The 19803-nt window shown below is 36.7% G+C and overlaps 1 protein-coding gene across 1 annotated transcript; it reads right to left on the bottom strand.

The window, feature by feature from the left end:
* Positions 1–1934: 1934 nt before the first annotated feature.
* LOC307061552 (protein LEG1 homolog) lies at positions 1935–18956 on the bottom strand (the record flags this gene model as incomplete). Its single annotated transcript, XM_079716734.1, has 6 exons — positions 1935–2068; positions 9846–10084; positions 13829–13929; positions 15084–15268; positions 16725–16811; positions 18656–18956. 6 exons carry the CDS (start codon positions 18954–18956, stop codon positions 1935–1937), a joined length of 1047 nt encoding a protein of 348 aa, XP_079572860.1.
* Between the last annotated feature and the right edge of the window lie 847 nt (positions 18957–19803).

Raw genomic sequence — 19803 nt, 5'->3', positions numbered from 1 at the left:
TCTTTTTAGCATTGTCTGTCTTCAAGTAATATTGAGGGTTTGGTTTTGTGTAGACATTTCATAAATGGACAGTTACTTCACATTTTTGGAGTAGAAGATTTTGGGAGAGTGTTTGCTGCACTGCCTCTGTTGTCTACAGCGACCAGGAAATTTTCTGTGTGCTTTTGGATTCAATAAAAATTTAATCATGGTCTTGGCTCATCAAAGATGTTTTTACTGCACCAACAATACAATGCATGTCATTGATCTTTGAGCACAGTTATTGTATGCTAATTTTTGTGGATGCCTACTACTCATTTGGAAGAGTCTTAGTCACTTTATATCTATGTTTTTATTGACTTCTCAAAATAATTCTGCAAGTAGGTTTTATAATCTCATTTTAACAATAACTAAACTGAGGCACGGAGGGGGTTAGAAAAATTGCTCAAGTTCACCCTGGAAAACAATAGAGCTGAGATTTAAAGTATATCTTTTCTACTCTGATGCCCATATCATTCAAACCAATTTCTCTAATTTCTTTTTCTACCCGTTAGTGGGTAGATTTAGTCTATGGATGAGTCCTGGTGATAGGGACGGAGTAAAGGAACAAAGTAGGTAATTAAATAGTTAATCCTGCTAGGGGATTGTAAGTACAGAAAAAAGTATGGGAGACCCCTGTATGTTAATGGTAACTCAAGACAGCAGGTTTGCTTAACCACAAAGCCGAGCAGGCTTGCATAGCAACAAAACCATGCAACAGAAGCATGAGACCTGCCCCCAAACAATAAAACAGTGGTTGTATGAGACCCACTGCCTGCCCAGTGAGCTCAGCAATTTTATGATTACTAGGGCACACCCCTCTGCACACACTAAAAACAAAAATATAAGGAAAAGGTGACATTATACTAAAACCTGAGATGATTAACCACTTTTAGCATATGTTACCGTCTTTTTGCTCATTTCCATTCCTCCATGACAGTCCCAGTTTGACCACATAGGGACAAGAATACTCCCTCGCCTGAAGTGGAGGAGGAACCGATGACATCTCCTCAAGAATGAGGAAGAAGGTGGTCTTTTTCCCCTCCCCACTTTTCCTTTGATTATAGAAGTGTAGCCCACTAAGTTCTCAGGGCACAGCACCCTTTCGCTAGCCTGCTTGTAAGCCTCAGAAGTGTCCTATTCTAATAAATCACTTCTTATTTATCACTTTGCCTCTCACCAAATTCTTTCTTCGCTGAGCCATAAAGAACTGGAGCTCCTTGGAGCCCCCCAAAACTGACCTACTTTGTTCCTTTACTCTGTCCCTATCACTGGGAAAACCTTTATATGAAAGCTTCATGTGGCTCTACAAGTCACCACCTCCTAGCCAGTGGATACTGTCTCCTACGAGAGCAACCTTGAGAAATTTGATCCTTAAGCATTCATTATCAATTGTGGACCAAAGGAGGGGAAACTTACCTAATTGCTGTACACTTGTTGTCAGTGAAAACACACACACAAAAAAACCCTAACAAACATTATATATTCTATTTGCCAAGTCAGTTTTATGAGTTTTAAAACTTTAATTGAATGTCAGTACTTCATTTTAAAATGTTCTGGACTTTGGTTATAAATCAGCTAGACATACTGCTCTAAATTTCATGAAATTGGGTTACCTAGGATAACAACAGAAGAGCCATACAAGTTTATTGTCTGTTTATTAATTTCTTAGTGATTTGTGATAGCTTAATACAATTGTCTTTAGATCCTAAACATTTTAAGTGTTAATGAATTCAAAAATCAAGAATTATTAATTGAGCAAAATAATCATTGCATTACGTTGAATTTAAAGTTAGGAGTGTATGGACAAAATACTAACAAATGAGCATAAGTCAAAAACACCAAAAACAAGAAAACTATATGATTATGATAGTGTTAAATTTTGAAATTACTGTTGTTCAATTTGTTAGAATTGTTCATTTTAATTCATTAATCATTTCCAGAAACGTTGGATTAAAGATTGCAAGGATTGCTTCAAAAATCTCTAGAGCTAGCTTCTTTGCAACCTGTGTCTTCATTAAAATTTTCCATATAGTCAAAGATAGTGAATCTGGGAAAAATATAAAATAATTACATGTAAATTTAAATGTATACGCATTTGCTAAAATGTTTATTTAAAAATATTCTATGTGTTTTGGATACAAATATATGTACATTACATGATAATTATACACGTAAAGTTTTTTAATTTAAAAATAATTGACCAGGTCTTCATGCAAAACTCAGTAAGAAATATAAGCAATAAACCAGAAAACTGGGAAAAGCACACAAACACAGTCAAAGAATTGTAAATTCATATGAGTGAAGTAGCACCTTCTACATTACACACAAATTATAGAAATTGCTATATGATAGTAGGTTGGAGAAAATAAGAACCTTAATTCATAGTTTTATAACAAAAATGTAAACTCCTGAAAAATTTTTTGAATACCATTTGGCAATATATGACCCATCAACTTGAATACATTTCCTTTCTACACATTTATTGGTAAAATAATAAATTATGGCAAGAAATGTATACATAAAATGCCATTGTTACATTATTGCTACCAGCTTATAACAGAAAATAATGTCCACAGTTATGGTATATTCATTAAAAGAAACACTACATATCATTTAAACAGAGTGGGTTGGATCAATATGTCCTGATACAGAAAAAGCTCCATGAAGATTTTCTAGTAAAAAGTATAGTGCAGAGCAGTGAGTATGATTTCATTTGTACAGACAACATGGGTTTTATTTATTCATTTATTTGCACTGTTTTAAGTATTTTTAAAAATTCAATAAATTTGCACCAAGGACTGATTTTTTAAAATTAGGTGGAAGACCAAGAGATACAAGTGAAGAAAGATGGTAAAGAAGACTTTGTTTTCATTTGATGTGTCACTTAGACTTTTTAAGTTTGAATATATTACATATACTTAAAAATAAATCAGTAAAATGTACAGCAATTTAAGTGCATTTTAAGTAAAAAGAAAATAAGTTAGAGTTTTAAAAACAGTTTTTGAAAAGAAGAAATGTTTTAGGTTAGATCTGTTACTGTACAAGAGGTAACAGTTTGGCAGTATCCAGAATACTTGGTCCCAGGTATACTTCTTTTTCTTCCTAGGCTCTTTGGGGATAGGAGGATAATGCTTAACTTCCATTAAGAGCTATTTTCATGAACATCCTTTGCTCCTTTCCATGGAGATAAAGCATGTTACCTGATTAATGGGTATGAGCCTTCAGTTCATGCTTTTCAATAGGCTAGAGCTAATCTACTAAAGTCCTAAGATCCAGGAATAGCTCTTTTTCTCTTTTTTCTATCTAGACTAGTGAGGAAGTGACTACGATACTGACCTATTCTGAAAACTTTCCCTTGGGTGCCCTTTCCCAGGTCTAGAGTAGGGGTATGTCTTAGGGAGAACATTGTTGCTGCATGTCTAAATCATATTCTTCAATTGTTTTCCAGCATTAAAGCTGAGGTTCCATTCACTCATTCCTTTGCTTGTCTCAACTGGTTTTGATTTTGGATAAGGGCAAAAAAAAAAGTGATCTATTGATACTGCACAATTACCAGTACTCATTCCTTGAGGGATTTAACTCATATATATAACACTAGTCATTACTTATATTGGAGGCTGCAAAAACTAATATCCACAGAGACTAGGAAGGTAACATAAATGTTTGAGATTAGATAAATATAGAAAATTAGTAGTGGGAGTTGTGCACGGTGCAGCTGTGCACCCAAGGATTGCTGTGTCCATGAGACGCTGTTCACTGGGGCCAGGTGTTTGCAGACCTGGCCATGTGAAAAACCCATGGAGGGAATTCAGGGATCCTGGAATTTCACCTTAAGATAAATCTGGGATGGAGATGAAGAGGGAGAATAATAAAGAGAAAATAAAAAAGAAAATTAGTAGTGATGGTAGCTATAAAAACTATTTCAAGGAGAGGCAGTTCCTACCCAACTTCAGGAACTTGGTGACATGCAGAAATATGGCCCCACCATACCCTGCATTATAATGTTTTTAGGAGAGTCTCAGAAATTTAGATTTTCATGAAATTTATCATTATTATATTTTCACAAATAATTTGATATTTTAAATATATTTGTAGAGCAAACAAAAATGCCTTGATCCATTATTGGGCCAGTGGTTTGCAAACTCTAATAATCTCCAAAATACTTTTCAATCCTAGATGCTTCCTTATTGATTTTCTCCCTGGATGATCTATCTATTGATATGTTGAAGTCCCCTAGTATTATTTTTTTGCTATTTATTTCTCCCTTCAGTTCTGGTAATACGTGCTTTATATATTTAGTTCCTCCTAGTTGGGTGCATAAATATTTACAAATGTTGTATCCTCCTGTGGAATTGAACCTTTATTATTATATACTGATCCTGTTTGTCTCTTCTTACAATGTTTGTCTTAAAGTCTATTTTTTCTGATATAAGTGTAGCTACCTGAGCTTTCTTTTGGTTTCCATTTGCATGGGATATCTTTTTCCAACCCTTCACTTTCAGTCTGAGTTTCCTTAAAGCTGAGGTGAGTCTCTTGGAGGCAGCATGCAGTTGGGTCTTACCTTTTATCCATTCAGCCATTCTATGTCTTTTGATTGGAGAATTTAGTCCATTGACAGTAAAGTAATTATTGATAGGTATGGACTTATTGCCATTTTGTTCATTGTTTCTGGTTGTTTTATAATTCCTTTGTGCTTTTCTTCTTTTCTTGCTCTCTTTCTATGTGACTGATGATTTTCTGTAGGGTATGCTTAGATTCCTTTCTCTTTACCTTTTTTTGTATCTACTATAGATTTTTGCTTTGTGGTTACCATGAGACTTAACATAAAATGTTATATTTATAACAGTCTACTTTAAGCCTACAACTTAAGTTTGAAGACATTCTAAAGTTCTACATTTTTACTCTCATGCCCCACCCCCCAAGTTTTATGTTCTGTGTCACAATTGACATCTCTTGTCTTATGTACCCATTAACAAGTAATTGAAGTTATAGTTATTTTTACTCTTTAGTCTTTTAATCTTCATACTAGATTCATAAATGATTAACCCACCACCATTACAACATTAGATTATTCTGAATTTAACTGTATTTTACCTTTATCAATGAGACATATTTTATATGTTTTCCTGTTACTAATTAGCACCCTTTGTTTCGGCTTTAAAAAGTCCCTTTAACATTTCTTATAAAGCTGCTTCATGGTGTTGAACTCCAGCTTTTGCTTTTCTTCAAAAAGCTGCCTTCAATTCTGACAAACAGCTTTGCCAGGTAGAGCATTATTGTTTGGCATGTTTTTTCTTTCGGTGCTTTGAATATATTGTGCCACTCTCTCTGGCCTGCAAAGCTCCTGCTGAAAAACCTGCTGACAGTCTTATGGAGGTTCCCTTCTACATAATTTGTTTTTCTTCTGTTATTTTTAAGAGTCTCTCCTTGTCTTTAACTTTTGATAATTTAATTATAATGTTTCTTGGTGTGGGTCTCCTTAGGTTCATTTTATTTGGAACTTAAGCTATCTTTACTCTGTTTAATTTTTTTTTTTTTTTTTTTTGGTCACGCTGGGATCTTAGTTCTCCGACCAGGGGTCAAATCCACCCCTCTATTGAATTTTTCAGTTCAGTTATTGTATTCTTCAGCTCTGTGATTTCTGTCTGGTATTTTCTCTGTGTCAAATTTTTTTACTTTTACTTTTTTACTTTACAATGTTCATGCATTGTCCTCCTGACCCCAGTGAGCATTTCATGACCAATATTTTGAACTCTTTATCAGGTAATCACTTATCTCTGTTTCATTAGGGTTTCTTCTGAGGTGTTATCTTGTTCTTTCATTTGGAACATACTCCTTTTTTCTTCACATTTCTTGACTCTCTGTGTTGATTTCTATGCATTGTATAAAACAGCCATCCCTCTCTGCCTTGAAGGAGTGGCCTTGTATAGGACATGAAATTTATCATTTAACCCTGACCCAGCTCTTGGTTGTTTCTCAATCTTTGTGATTGTCTAAGCAATTTTTTTTGTTCTTAGTGTCTCCCAGTAATTGAGGGTGTGCCAAGACCTGTCAGTGTCCCAAAGGGGAGGATCTCAGGAAGCACCTAGATGTAGGCTGATTGTAAGCTGGATCCTCAGGCCATAGCTTTTGTTTGTTACAGTCCTGTGGAACCCATGAACTTAAACTCTGCTGGAGACTGCAGCCAGGCACTCAAGGGGTATCCCCTGCATGGCAGCTGTAAAAAAGTGGGGCACCAAATGTGTGCACAAGTTCCTTTCCAGGATATATCAGCAATCTGGAGTGAGACAGAGGAAGAGTGTGAAGATGGCACCCAATGGGATTCCAGTCTCTGGAGAATATTGTAGCCAGCCCCTTGATGTGCATTAAATTAGAAGACTGCCGTTCAGTCTGCAGCTATTAAGATAAGCAAATAGGCCTCTTTCATGGAAAGACTGGGCCCATTTCAGTCTGCTGCCTCTGCTTTGGGCTCTGAGGGGCTTGCCACAGTGAGTTTGCACAAGCCCTTTGAGAAGTATCTCTTAGTTCACTTTAGCCTCCTGGGTCTCATGGATGCAATCCCTGTTGCCTTTCAAAGCTAGATGTGGGCTTCCCTGGTGGCGCAGTGGTTGAGAGTCTGCCTGCCAAGACAGGGGATGCGGGTTCGTGCCCCAGTCTGGGAGGATCCCACATGCCGCGGAGCAGCTGGGCCTGTGAGCCATGGCCGCTGAGCTTACGCGTCCAGAGCCTGTGCTCCGCAACGGGAGAGGCCACAACAGTGAGAGGCCTGCGTACCACAAAAAAAAAAAAAAAAAAGCTAGTTGTTTTGGCGGCCCATCTCTCAGGTGGAAGTCTTAAAAGTTGAGATGCCAGATCCAAACCCTTCACTACTCAGGGAGAATCTGGGAGTTGTAAGATCCCTCCGAGGCATGTGTCACTGTGCCAGGGGTGGGGTTTATAGCACAGATCCTCCTTCCTGTTTCAATGTGGGATTTTCTTCTCATTCGCCTGATGTGTAGGAGTCTCTCAGCTAGTTTCTGGATCCTTTCCAGAAGGAATTGTTTTGTATGTAGCCCTAGATTAGGTGTGTCTATTGAAAGAGGTAAGCTCAGGAGCCTCCTATGTTGCTATCTGAATTGAAGCTTTTGAGATGCCCAAGCTCATTTTCTCCCACTTCTTCACTCATCACACTTCAGCAAACAGTTGTCCCCATTCAAAGAAAGGAGGATGAGGCAATGACCTTCTTGGTCAGGATGGGGCAGTGAAGGGGTCAGCTGGCCTCAGCCTTGAAACGTAAAGTTTAATAAGTTTTTAAAGCACTTTGAATTTCATTACCTTGAATCTAGCTTCTGACAGTTTTGAACCTTCACTCAGTCTTCACTGTTTATTTTCAATATCACCCATAAAAAAAAAAGAAACCTATGCAAGCTTTCTTTTCTTACTGCTTATTTATTACCTAATATTATTTCTCAGCTTTAATTTGAGTTCTCTAGTGTTAGAATATGTGTAGTCAAGGATTAAAAGCTGATGCCACTGAAGATGGAGAGGTTGTTGAGAATTTTACATAATTAGAAATTAAAAAACTCCTCCATGCCAATTCTTATCATCAGTGAAAATGTTAAAGAGCTAACCTTAGGCCTGAAAAGTTTGATTTTACTTATTTATTCATATGTATTTAACTCAGGTTCCTTGTGAAGAACATCATAAAATACTTCTGGAGACTAAAAAGTGTTAAATGATACTTTGAAAGTATTTTTGTGAAAGTAAATATGTATTTCTACTGAATTAATTTAAAATGTTCATTTTTAAATGTCACTATTTGTATTTTAATTATGCTTTATTTTTAATATATGTTTTCCCTATCCTCTGCTTATTTGGAAATTCCAAGGCCTTTGGCACTGTTACTGAAGTCTGAGTGTCAGTGGGAGTGTGGAGAGTGGTTGGCCATGAGAATAATGGATAGATAATAGTAAATGCCTTATTATGTGATATCTAAACAATTATGCTATCAAGGTTTATTTTTTTTAAATCAGTAGTTTTCAATATTTAATCACAAATTTTTTTCTTGTGAGAGTAACTCAAAACCACATATTAAATCCAAAGCTAAATTTCAATAAAATTGAATCTTTTAATAAAATACTGTAGTATGGGCCTTCCAAGCTTTCAAGGACTTTCAACTCTTGACTCAGTTCTTTACCCTTTGCATCTTAACAGGTAAGAGCCAGCTTATACCATCCAGGCCTAGAATGCAATTATACTATGTAATAATTTGGCAGAGATGGCTAGGCGACTCCTAAAATTCATGCATCTCCTTTCATGGTGTAGATTTGTCACACAAGAGTGGTTCCTGGGCAACAATTTAATTCCTTAGCCCCCTTTGTGTCCAGATATGGGACAATGTGACTATTTCATACCAATAGAGTATGAGATGAAGTGAGAGAAATATCCAGGCTTTCTCCAACACTATAGTGTCTTTCTACTGGTGAAATGTGAATAATGTAGAGGCCAGGGGCTGGAAGAACCACAGATGTAAGGATCTTCAGTCTGCTACTCATTGTGTGAAGGAAAGCTGCCACGGACTGAGAACACTGCCCTGGAACCATGGAGCAAGAAAAGACTTCAGTTGCATGAAGCCCCTAAGACGTTTGGGTTTTTTACTCTACTTAATGCAAATAAGAGTTCAAAAACTTATAGTTTAATGTTTACTTTGCTTTTATGTCTTTTAAATCTTTCAGATTCATTTTTTTGTTTTTAAAATACTAATATTTTAATTATGTTTTAAGTTTGGTTCACTGCATAAGAGCATGTCTGGAAAATTAGGATGATGTAGTAATTCAAACTTGCAATTAAAGATTTCTTCTGGTTTTCACTCTGCTAGGAAACCCTACAATTGAGGGGCTGAAGCAGAATACTTCTGCCATGACTAGTAAGGCTGGATGGAGGGAACTCACATAAGCTAGTTTTCTCATTAATCACGGCAGGTTTTCTTATTTTTTTTCTAAATCTGAGAGTGATATTAAGGTTTTTCTTAAAAACAATACTATAACAACAACAACAAAAAAGAATATATCTGGGTTTGTAGATTAATAAAGTACACGAAGTAGTCTGGTAGTTTCATGGGTAAATAAGGACCTGTATGGTCAGGCCCCATAAGATGGCTGCTCTCTTGCTGTCTGTGTATGCCTTGCTCCACCCAGCACTGCCTTACCCTTAATTTATGTGCATGATTGCCTCCCCCTCCTAAGCTGAAACTTTAATCAGTAACTACCTTCGTGATCAGCTCAACCCTCAGCTAATGATTGTTCTAGTCCTCGGACCAGAACAGCTCCAGTATGTTGGGTACTCAATAGGAAACAGTGGCCCTTGCAAGTTTCTAACCCAAAGAGCTGAGGGGAGGCATATTCCAACAATCCCCCTGGAAACCAAGGAGCCCTTCTGATGTCACGTCCCTTATAACTGATAGCCTCCTCCTCCCCTGTGTAGCGAAGGTTGTTACTGTGTCCTGCCGGCTATTGGCTGTACCACCGTGGGGTGTCGCTCCAGTCCCTTTGCCTCTGACGTCGTAAGATTTCCTGTCCAGTAAATGGCTGACGTCTCTGTAGCTGACATGGCTGGGCTGTTGCAAGGATTGCAGGACTGTGGGGTGCAGTCTAACAGGACCCATAAGAAAGGACAAGCCATGAATGCAAGGACCAAAATGTGTGTGATGGATACCCTTAAGAAACCATGACTTTCTTTGAGAGTATGTGCTTTAACAACTTATATCTCTGATAATCATTATTTCTTCTTTTATCTATTCAACACAATATTGATTTTCTTTAAGGTATTGTTTATAAGGCCTTTACCTGTAGCGTTATCCACTTCATGAAGAAGATTTAGACCAAGCAGGACTGCGTTCTGAAAGTCAGTAAAGTCACTGATGAAGGGGGCTTTATCCCCATCAACAAGCACTCGTGGTGGCAGGCCCTTCTGGAACTCAGATACTCGAATAAAGGTTGTAGGAAAGCAGGCTGCAGCTAAATAGTCCAAAGCCACACACCAATCTCTTCCAAAATCTGCTTCTGGTTTAGAATAATATTCTAACCTAAAAGACAAGTGGAAACATGTACAATTATAATTACTCCACTCAGAATTTCAGCCTCGTCATTTTCTAGGAAAGATCACCTTCTGCCAACAAACTAAGAATGTAGTTTTTAGTTTTAGAATGTGATGGCTTGAGTGCCTGCCTTTGAAGATATAACTAATTAAAATTTTAAATTTGGAAAGGACCATCCCATCACTTGTTTATATTTTATTTTGAGTTTTTTATCTCTATTAACCAGATACCTTATACCTTGGGAATCATATAACCAGGTGTTAGACTATGACTAAGTAGTAGAAATGTGCAGATAAAAATCAAAGTTTCCAAGGTAAAATCTCTGCTAGACTCAGACAGCCTTAGTAAAACTGTTGATTTCCTAGGGTCAGGAGACCCCTAAAACACTGAGCACCCTAGAGAGACAGATGTCTGTTTTTCTGGTCTGATTTTCTGAATACATGGGGTTTTTTCTAGTGGAGGAAATCTGCCGGGAAACCAAACTCTCACCTATTTGGGGAACAAGTTATTACAGTGGAAAGGTTAGGGTGTAGTAATTAGTTTTATAACTATATAATTCATGGCTCTTGTCCCCACCCACTGCTGAACAACTTGCAGGTTTTGAATGAAGTTGTTCCCCATGAAACACTGTCTACTCCCTGCTTTGCTCACCAGCTACATTCTCTTTTAAGTCTCATCATAGGTGTCACCTCCTTCACAAAGTCTGCCATCCCACCTGAGGTGGAATCAACTATTTCCTACTCCACTATATTCCCAAAGCACTATATTACTCATATATTTAAAAGTTTGTTTTCTCGTTAGATTATATTCAATTTTCTAGTAATTAAGTTATATTCTAATTTTTCTGTTTCCAAAGTACATATGTAGGGTCTATTAAACAGAAAACATTTGCATCATGTTTGTCAATGTTAAGCAAATCATAACATAACCCAGAGAAGAAACCTTGCTGTGAAACTTTCACATGCACACAGGCTCCTCCCTGCCTCTCCAGAAGTGGAAGACTGCATACAGTGGACTCTTAATGAGAGAAGAGTTTGGTTTGGATTCACAGTTGACTATTTTTAGTCACATCACAGCTGATTATGAAGTAAGGATTAAAGGAAATGTGAATTCATAAGGATTTTGACCAATAGCCACATAGCCTAGTAACAATGGGTTAAACAAATTGCAAGGGAGTCAGCAACACTAGGAAAGGGGGAAAGGGATGTGGGCACCAGATCAAGACACAGAGGCCATAGGAGCACAAGAGAAATTCAATGGAAGCCTTTCACATTATTCTATTGAATGTGCTATTGAACAATTCAACCAATAAGTCAGTTAAAATATGTCCAAGCAAAAAAAAATACACCTTAAAAGGCTCATTTTAATTTAAAATATATTTTAAAACATAAAATATATACATGTACCAGCCAATCTGCGGATCCAGGACCAGAGTTTTATGTAAGTATATGTAGACTACACAGGGTTCAGTATTGTCTCATGTAAAGAAACAACTCCTAGTATTTATTTTTACCTAAAGAAAGTAACTCATGAGGTTTTAAGGAAGTTCCCAGGCTCTACAGATTGTAAACATGGCCTCAATTCTTCAATACTCTCTATGTCCCTGTTTTTTGGCTTGTCATTTTCCAGTGCCCCTTCCCCAGATACACACTACCATGTATAAAATAGATAAATAAGGATTTACTGTATAGCACAGGGGACTATATTCAATATCTTGTAATAAACTATAATGGAAAAGAATAAAAAAGAATATAGATACATATGTATGTATATGTACATATACATGTATATAAATATATATATTTATGTACATGTACATGTATATAAATATATATATTTATATACATATATTATAAAACCAAATTACCTTGCTGTATACCTAAAACACAATATTGTCAATCAACTATACTTCAATTAAAAATTAAAAAATATATATTAGCCCACTTGACACAGCATAAGCTTAAAATGCATTTTCACACTTGGTTTCTCTCTTTTGTATTCTGTCATTACAGTGAAGAACACCCAGGCTTGCCTGATGGAGAACGAGAGACAGGTGGAGCAGAGCTGAGCTTTCCCACTCACCCCCGTGGGGCCGGTAAAAATCAGCCAACATGACATGAGCCCAGAAAAGATCCGCAGAGCTGCCCAGCTAAGCCTCAGGCACGTGAGCAATCAACGCTTACTGTCATATGATGCTGAGGGTTAATAGCTGTTTATTGTGCCTCACATTCGTGTGAGAAAAACTGGATGCAATACAGGGCCACACATCTAATTAATTGCAGAGTCAGGACTGAAACCCTAGCAACTTGGCTTTAAAGTTCATGTTCTTTACAACTGCCCTCTACTGCCTCTTGTGATGATGATAGTTAAGCATGATGCATAGATAGATTTAATCCCCAAAATTACCCTATGTAGTATGTACTGTTATTATTACAAGTTCAAAGATGAGAAAACTGAGTTTATCACTGTTTGGATTGCTCAAATTTAATACCTAGCTGTTGAAACCAATAGGTAAAGGAGGACATATGCTGTGAACCTGCTAATCAGGTGATTTATTTACCTTACTGGATGATGGAGTTCGTGAGACAGACAACAACCAGTGGACTATGAGGTACCCAACATTCTTGCCTGGATTTAAAAATTTGCTTGTATAATGCCAGTGAGCCCTGATTTTGGTGGTTGTTGTTGTTCCTGTTTTATACTATACCCAGATTTCTAGCCCATACTTCACTCTTGGGGATTGACTCCACCCCCTAAATAGTGTCTGTAATCATTGATTTTATACACCAACTTGACTGGGCCACAGGGTGCCCAGATATTTGGTCAAACATTATTTTGGGTATTTCTGTGAGGGTATTTTTGGAAGATATTACCATATAAATCTGTAGACGGAGTAAAGCAACTTGCCCTCTATAATGTGGATAGGCTTCCTCCAATCAATTGAAAGCCTGACTAGAACAAAAATTAATCTTTCAGTGAGTAAGAGAGAATTCTCTTGGCTGATGGCCTTCAAGCTGAGACATAGGCTCTTCCTGGTTCTATAGCAGCTGCAGCCTTTTTACTTGAACTGGACATTGGCTTTGCAAATTATAGATTTGCCACCCTCCATAGTCATAGGAGCCAGTTCCTAATAAAAAATCTATATCTATCTATCATCTATCTATAAATCTATCATCTCCTATTGGGTTTGTCTCTGTGAAGAACACTAACTAATACAGTGCTATTCACATCTTAACACAAATCATTCTTACACTCTCAAATCTAGTTGTATAATACTTCTAAGTGTACCTGTGGAGTAGCTTGATAATCTTCTAGGCTATTTTGTATGCAAACCCTGATGCTACTTAATTTTCTTCCCCAAGTATGTAGCTACCATATTATGTGCCTATGATTAAAAAAAACAGTGATAATTTCTTTTCTTTTTTTTTTTAATAGAGAGAAATTGGTTGTATGTTTTTTTGGTTGGTTGGTTGGTTAGCTGGTTGGTTGGTTGGTTCATTGGTTGGCTGGTTGGTTGGTACAAGATTTTTTTCTCAAATTTTTGCCCCTTCTTCATAAAACAATTTTTAAGCCTGATCATACTAAGATAATCACACATCATCATTAAAATCCCTAATGATTAAATATAACATTTAATAGGAAGATTGATATTAGAAAATGAATAAAAAGGCATAAATAAGATGAAAAATTATTTGCCGTATTAAGTAGAAATAACTTGGGATCCATTCTTACCTATCTTCAAAAATTTTGTAAGCATCTTTCAAGGATGAGAGATGTGCATCCCACAAGTACTTCAACAAGTCATCAAAGCTACTAGAAGGTGACTGCAAATGCTATAGTAAAGAGAAGAAATTTATTCATATTTGAGCAACTATAACAATTCTCTGCAATTTAATTTTGTTCACATTTACAATTTAGCAATATTCTACATGACAGGAAAATTTTGTTTCTATGGATTAATTTGTGTAAGCCATTAGTGACTAACACTCTGTAAAGACTATAATAATTATCTATTATTAGTAGTAATATTGAGTGCATCTATAAGAGATGAACTGCATGTGTTTTCCCGAAAGTCAGCATTTTATACTGACCAAGAGAACTTTACTTTTTGTTTATCAGTAGTTTTTCTGCTACCATAGTTGAAATTACCACAAAAGTTTAACATTAAGAAAATGGGGAGGGCTTCCCTGGTGGCGCAGTGGTTGAGAGTCCACCTGCCGTTGCAGGGGACGCGGGTTTGTGCCCCGGTCAGGGAAGATCCCACATGCCGCGGAGCAGCTGGGCCCATGATCCATGGCCGCTGAGCCTGCACATCCGGGGCCTGTGCTCCGCAACGGGAGAGGCCACAAAAGTGAGAGGCCCACGTACCGCAAAAAAAAAAAAAAGGGGGGGGGGGGAATTACCAGAATATTTAATTTAATCACATCTTTAAAAATGAACTAATAATCTATAGAACTAATAAATCTGTCTTTTAGCATTGATTTTGGTTCATGACTGTGCTTAACCAATGTATTTTATTTTGGTCACTGAATTATTTGGTTTTGATTGCCACATAATTGTTTAGATATACCTATTTGTGACCACTTATCAAATCACTTGAAATAAGTTAATTGACTATTCTAAAACCAACTCCATAATCATATTTCTCCCAAGTGTTATTGCTCAGTTGACTTGAAGGTTCAATTTACCAGAATAATCTTTTCATTCAGTGAGATATCCTATGTGCTCTCACATTTATGTATGGCTTATTTAGGGTGAGAAGAGTGGATAGATTTTCTATTAATGCTGCATTGGTTCAGAGGGTGTAAATGACATGTAATGCCCTGCTGTAGTGTAATGACATTAATATAACTGGCATAAAATTTTACATTTTTATAGCATGTAATGCACACAAAAACCTAAACAGAAAGCATTATACAAAAAAAAAAGAAAAGAAATTATCTTACCACCTCCTAAGAGAATAAATTATAAAACTTAATAAAGGCACCTTGTAAAGGGCATTCCACTTGTTCATCGTCTTAGGAAAGGATGACTGACAACTAGAAATATTAAGACAAAACTTTGTCTGGTCCTTAGGTGGTGGCAAAAGCAGGACTTGATCTGATGATATCCCCATTATGCCAGAATCAACCGCAGCAAGGAAGGGTAGTGCACATAGAAAGTAATTTATATCTGTAATTGCAAAACACTTATTATTACCACAAGTGCTAACAAATGTGATAGAGGATATTTTAAAGTAATCTGTAAACCATTAAGCAAAAACTCACAGATCCAGGAACATGAAAAAAAGTCACTGCAAAATATTGAAAATCTCCCTAAGGATCATATTACATAACTTTAACATGTTTCTGTTAATAACCCTACAATTAGAAATGAATATGGGTTAAAATAGTTGACTACAATATTTTAAAACAAAAAGTAATTTTAATGAATTTGGTACCATTCAGTTTTCAAAGCATTATGTAAAAATGGAAGAAAGATATCTACTTGTGCACAGAGTGATACAACACCTCTAGCTGAGGTTTTACCATGAAATGTGATTTTTTTCTAAATTATCTTAATATGGTTATAGTATTGATATTTTGTATTTTATTTAACCAAGTTTAATGTGCAACCATGATGTCACAAAGTCCTTGTCTTACATTAGGTCTTTAAAGCAAAAATGTTGGGTAAGTGTTGGCAATAGATCTTTGGATAATTAAATTAACACTGAATTAAGATTTTTAAAATTTCGCTCTAAATGGAACCTATTCCAGCAAATTTAGACATCATGATATAGTTGACTATAAAGCTTGTTGTACTGATTCCCACTGGTGATGCAGAACATTTTTCATCATAGACATGTATTTTGAATGCAGTCCTACGCCCCAGGGTAGCAAGCTTATACTCCAAACTATGGAGTCCATGTGAGACAGAAGAAGCTTGAATTCTAGATCTGTAGTCATGACTATTTGTGAGTCTTTGAAAAGACTCCAGTGGTATCCTATGAGAAAAATAGGTAAAGGTGTATATGATGGGTGTCACTGCAAGAAAGTGAAATTTAATGTGACTTGGTTTCTAATTATTGGGAAACATCTCTAAGAAAGTGTGTGTAAATTAATTTCACTACTAAAACACAAAATAAAGTTAAAGAATTAGAAACTACCTTCTAATTAGTTTAGTATTAAATATCCGACAGAGGCCTTAGGTTACTGATTGATAGAACAATTTGTGGTAGATTAATCTCTGACATTTTTTTGAGTTTCAAAGTTAAACACATTTTATCTGAGCAAAATGAGGAGAAAGCATCATTTTCTTGTCCTCTCCTTTCTCATCCTGCCTCGTCCTTGGAGACCCTCTGGCCTGTGGGACCTCCCGTCTAACCGCCAGTGCTGGCCGTTCAAAGGCCATCGTCCTTTGCTGTTCCTCAATTCAGTCCCCATGCGAAATATGTCCTAAGGAATCATTATTAAAATTGTGGCCATAAATCCTAGAATGTGACATAAAGGCCACAAGGTATATGATGAAGTAAATTCCTTTTTACAGAGGAATAGTGCTGTTTTTGTTTTTGTCTCTGTCCCTCAGATTTTAGGTTGAATATTTTCTTTGCGGGAAGGTTATTACCTATTTTGCTATTATATGAACATACCAGCCCACCAACTGTCCACAGAGATGCACAAACGATCTCCAGATTCATAGCCACAGTCTGTCCTTCGGCTGGGATCAACTAATCTGCCTAGGAGAGAGAGTATGCACAGGTTATTAATTATGCACATTTTGAAGCTGGTAATAATTGTTCCTTACCTAGGCACAGTTTGTTTGCAAAGATGCACAAACATTTCTCTTTTGATGACTTGTGTTTATCTTCCTATCACTCTTCACCCTTCATTTCCCATCTCAGAACCAATTTCTATTCCTTGATCTAACATCACCACAGTATTCCACTTTTGGATTATCTGTTTTGAATATTATTTGCTTTTGTAATTATTCTCCTTTTCCTAACCTAATCGTTCTCAAAGCAATGATTGATAAAGAACTTGTTAATGCTGTTAACCTGCATGAATATTACAAGTGTGAGTTTTCCTAATTGATTATTCCTCAGACTGCACACGCACGTGAGTGTGCACACACACCTGCACTCAGTCACATATACCTATGCCATGCTATTTCCAGGCTCTGTTCTGTAGCTTAATTTTCCATATTATTAAATCAGAATAGAATTTCTGGTGGTGGACCTAGACATTGATATTTTTAAAAACTAGATATTTGTTTTCAACCTGCAGCTACACGCGAGAACCTCTGCTTTTGTTCATTCTTTTATTCCCTAGTAGATTTTGTTTCTTTTTCCACAGTGAAATTCTGTCCACATTTCAAATCTCAGTTCAAATGCATTCTTTTTTTCTGATTACTCCAGCTGACTCCACTCTGTCCCTTGTTCTGCACTTTAATTTTTAACAAAGAGTTGTTATTTATTGTTCTCTGTTTAATTTCTAATACCTTTCCTGTTTCAATTGTGTTGTAAGGTCTTTGACGACAGGGAAACTGTCTGCAATACTTACTTATCTGCACCCCACAGCTGCTTTTAGAAAATGCTGGAGACATATAAGCCCATCATTAGATGAGTTTAGTCAGGCTTGATCATAATATGTGAATGTAATGAAAGAATAAGAAAAGCATTCAGCCTCCATCTACCGCTGGCCCCCAGGCCCTGGAGTCTGGCGTGCCTCCCATGGTGGACTATGTGCTAATGATTTCTCCTGGATCTCTATCTTTTTGTCTCTGAGGAAAGCCAGATAAACAGGAGTTGGTTTGAGTCTCAAGACATCACCTGACCAAAGGTGCATGAATTGCCAACTTCAGTAGCTCCTGTATGTGACACCCCCTCAGATCTTAGATAAACCTTAATCTTCTCCCTATATTTTTTCCATCAGAACAGAACAAATTTCCTTATTGGTGGTATTACCAGTATGGAGGAAGGAGGCACCACCACTCTGTTTCATGAGCTTCTCCATCAGCCAAAATATCTTATCATTTGTGAGTCTTTGGCCCAAACATATCTTCTAACTAAACACTAGAATGTATTTTATTTTTGAAAGGAATCAATCTTTTGCAGAGAAACATCCTCAGGAACAAGGTGCCACTCCTGCTTCTCTCCATCTCCATGTATAGGTTATCATAGTTAGAACTTTACAAAATTCAAACTAATTTGACATCACCTTCTGCTTTTAATCCATATCTCCTTGACTGTTTTGTTCATCCCAGTGCTTAGAATAGAGTCTGGCACCTAGTAGGAGTTCAATAAATATTTGTAGAATGCCCAATAGGTTGGATATGAAGTCTTTTTGTGTTTGGCAACTATGCCATATGCCCCATTGCAGTTTCTAGTCAAAACAGGCAACACAGAAAGATTGATGGAGGAGAAGGAGAAGCAGTAGAAAAATAATGGTTATGAGGGGAAAAGAGGAAAAGAAAAGAATCGATTTTCAAAGACAATGCTATGGTGTATACAGAGTTCCATTTCCCAATTACAACATGGTTATATTGGAAGATCATTAGAAAAAAAACAAGGGCCATTCTTACCTGTAGTATATTGCCAGCCATGCTGCAAAGGCAATCCCCATAAAAAATTTTGTTCATTATCTGGTGCAAATTTCTCAAAATAACTGGCTGTTTTGTTCAAGAGGATTTTATACATCCCCATTCTCTTAGAGTATACCCAGGGTTCAATAACATACTTCCCATTCTCCACACTGTAGTCACTGAACTGACCAGGACTCTCATACCACAGTGGGGGATACAGATCTGAGAGACTGAAAGCTCCTGCTAAAGAAACAGAAATGCAACCAACTAGTGCACAGGCCCAGGGAGGAAGGAAAACCATCATGCCAGAGCTGGGGGTGGAGATTGTGGCAGAGATTTTATTGGGAAGTGGAGGAAGAAGTCATGGTATTTGCTTATATCCTAGCGTATCAAATCTCTGTTCTTTTTCCTGGAGATGATAGTCCTTCCCTGGGAAAGTCTTACCAGTGAAAACAGGCTGCTTCCCCAGGTAAAGAGAGCAAACTAGAGGATACCAGAAGGGAGAGGGAAGGGAAGGGGGGCAGTTCGAGGTAGAGAATTAAGAGATACAAACTACGATGTATAAAATAAGTGATCAACAAGATCATATTATACAGCACTATATATATATAAATATAGCTATTATTTTGTAATAAATTTAAATTGAGTATAATCCATAAAAATGTTGAATCACTATGTTGTATACCTGAAACTAATATAATATTGTACATCAACTATACTTCAATTTAAAAAAAGGAAATGAAAAAAATGGGCTTCCCTTGTTTAATAACATCATCAATATGTTATTCACATGACAATTGAAAAAAGCTGTTGAAAATTTTAATGTTGAATGAGTCAATATTTTAAACACTTTTAGGAAACTGCTACTATATTTACATTGTCCTTTAATGCCTATGAAGTTAAGCACACTCCTACACATCTGTCTTGACCTTATTCATCTAGAAATATAAAGACATGGAATTTACTTGTCTTTGCAGAAAAGAGTTTACATAGCAAACCTGAGATTGCTATTATAAGAAAAACCTGCTGGCAAGGTTGACCCTTGGCTGGCATTTGTGTACTTGACTCTCAAAGTTCCCAATCTACAGCTAAGTGACAAGGTGATTAACTCTACCTAGACTGTGCAAACAATAAGGTATGTGTGAAAC

This window comes from Hyperoodon ampullatus (genome assembly GCF_949752795.1).
Source record: "Hyperoodon ampullatus genome assembly, chromosome: 12".
Lineage (NCBI taxonomy): Eukaryota > Metazoa > Chordata > Mammalia > Artiodactyla > Ziphiidae > Hyperoodon > Hyperoodon ampullatus.
This window is presented reverse-complemented; position numbering and strand designations above follow the sequence as displayed.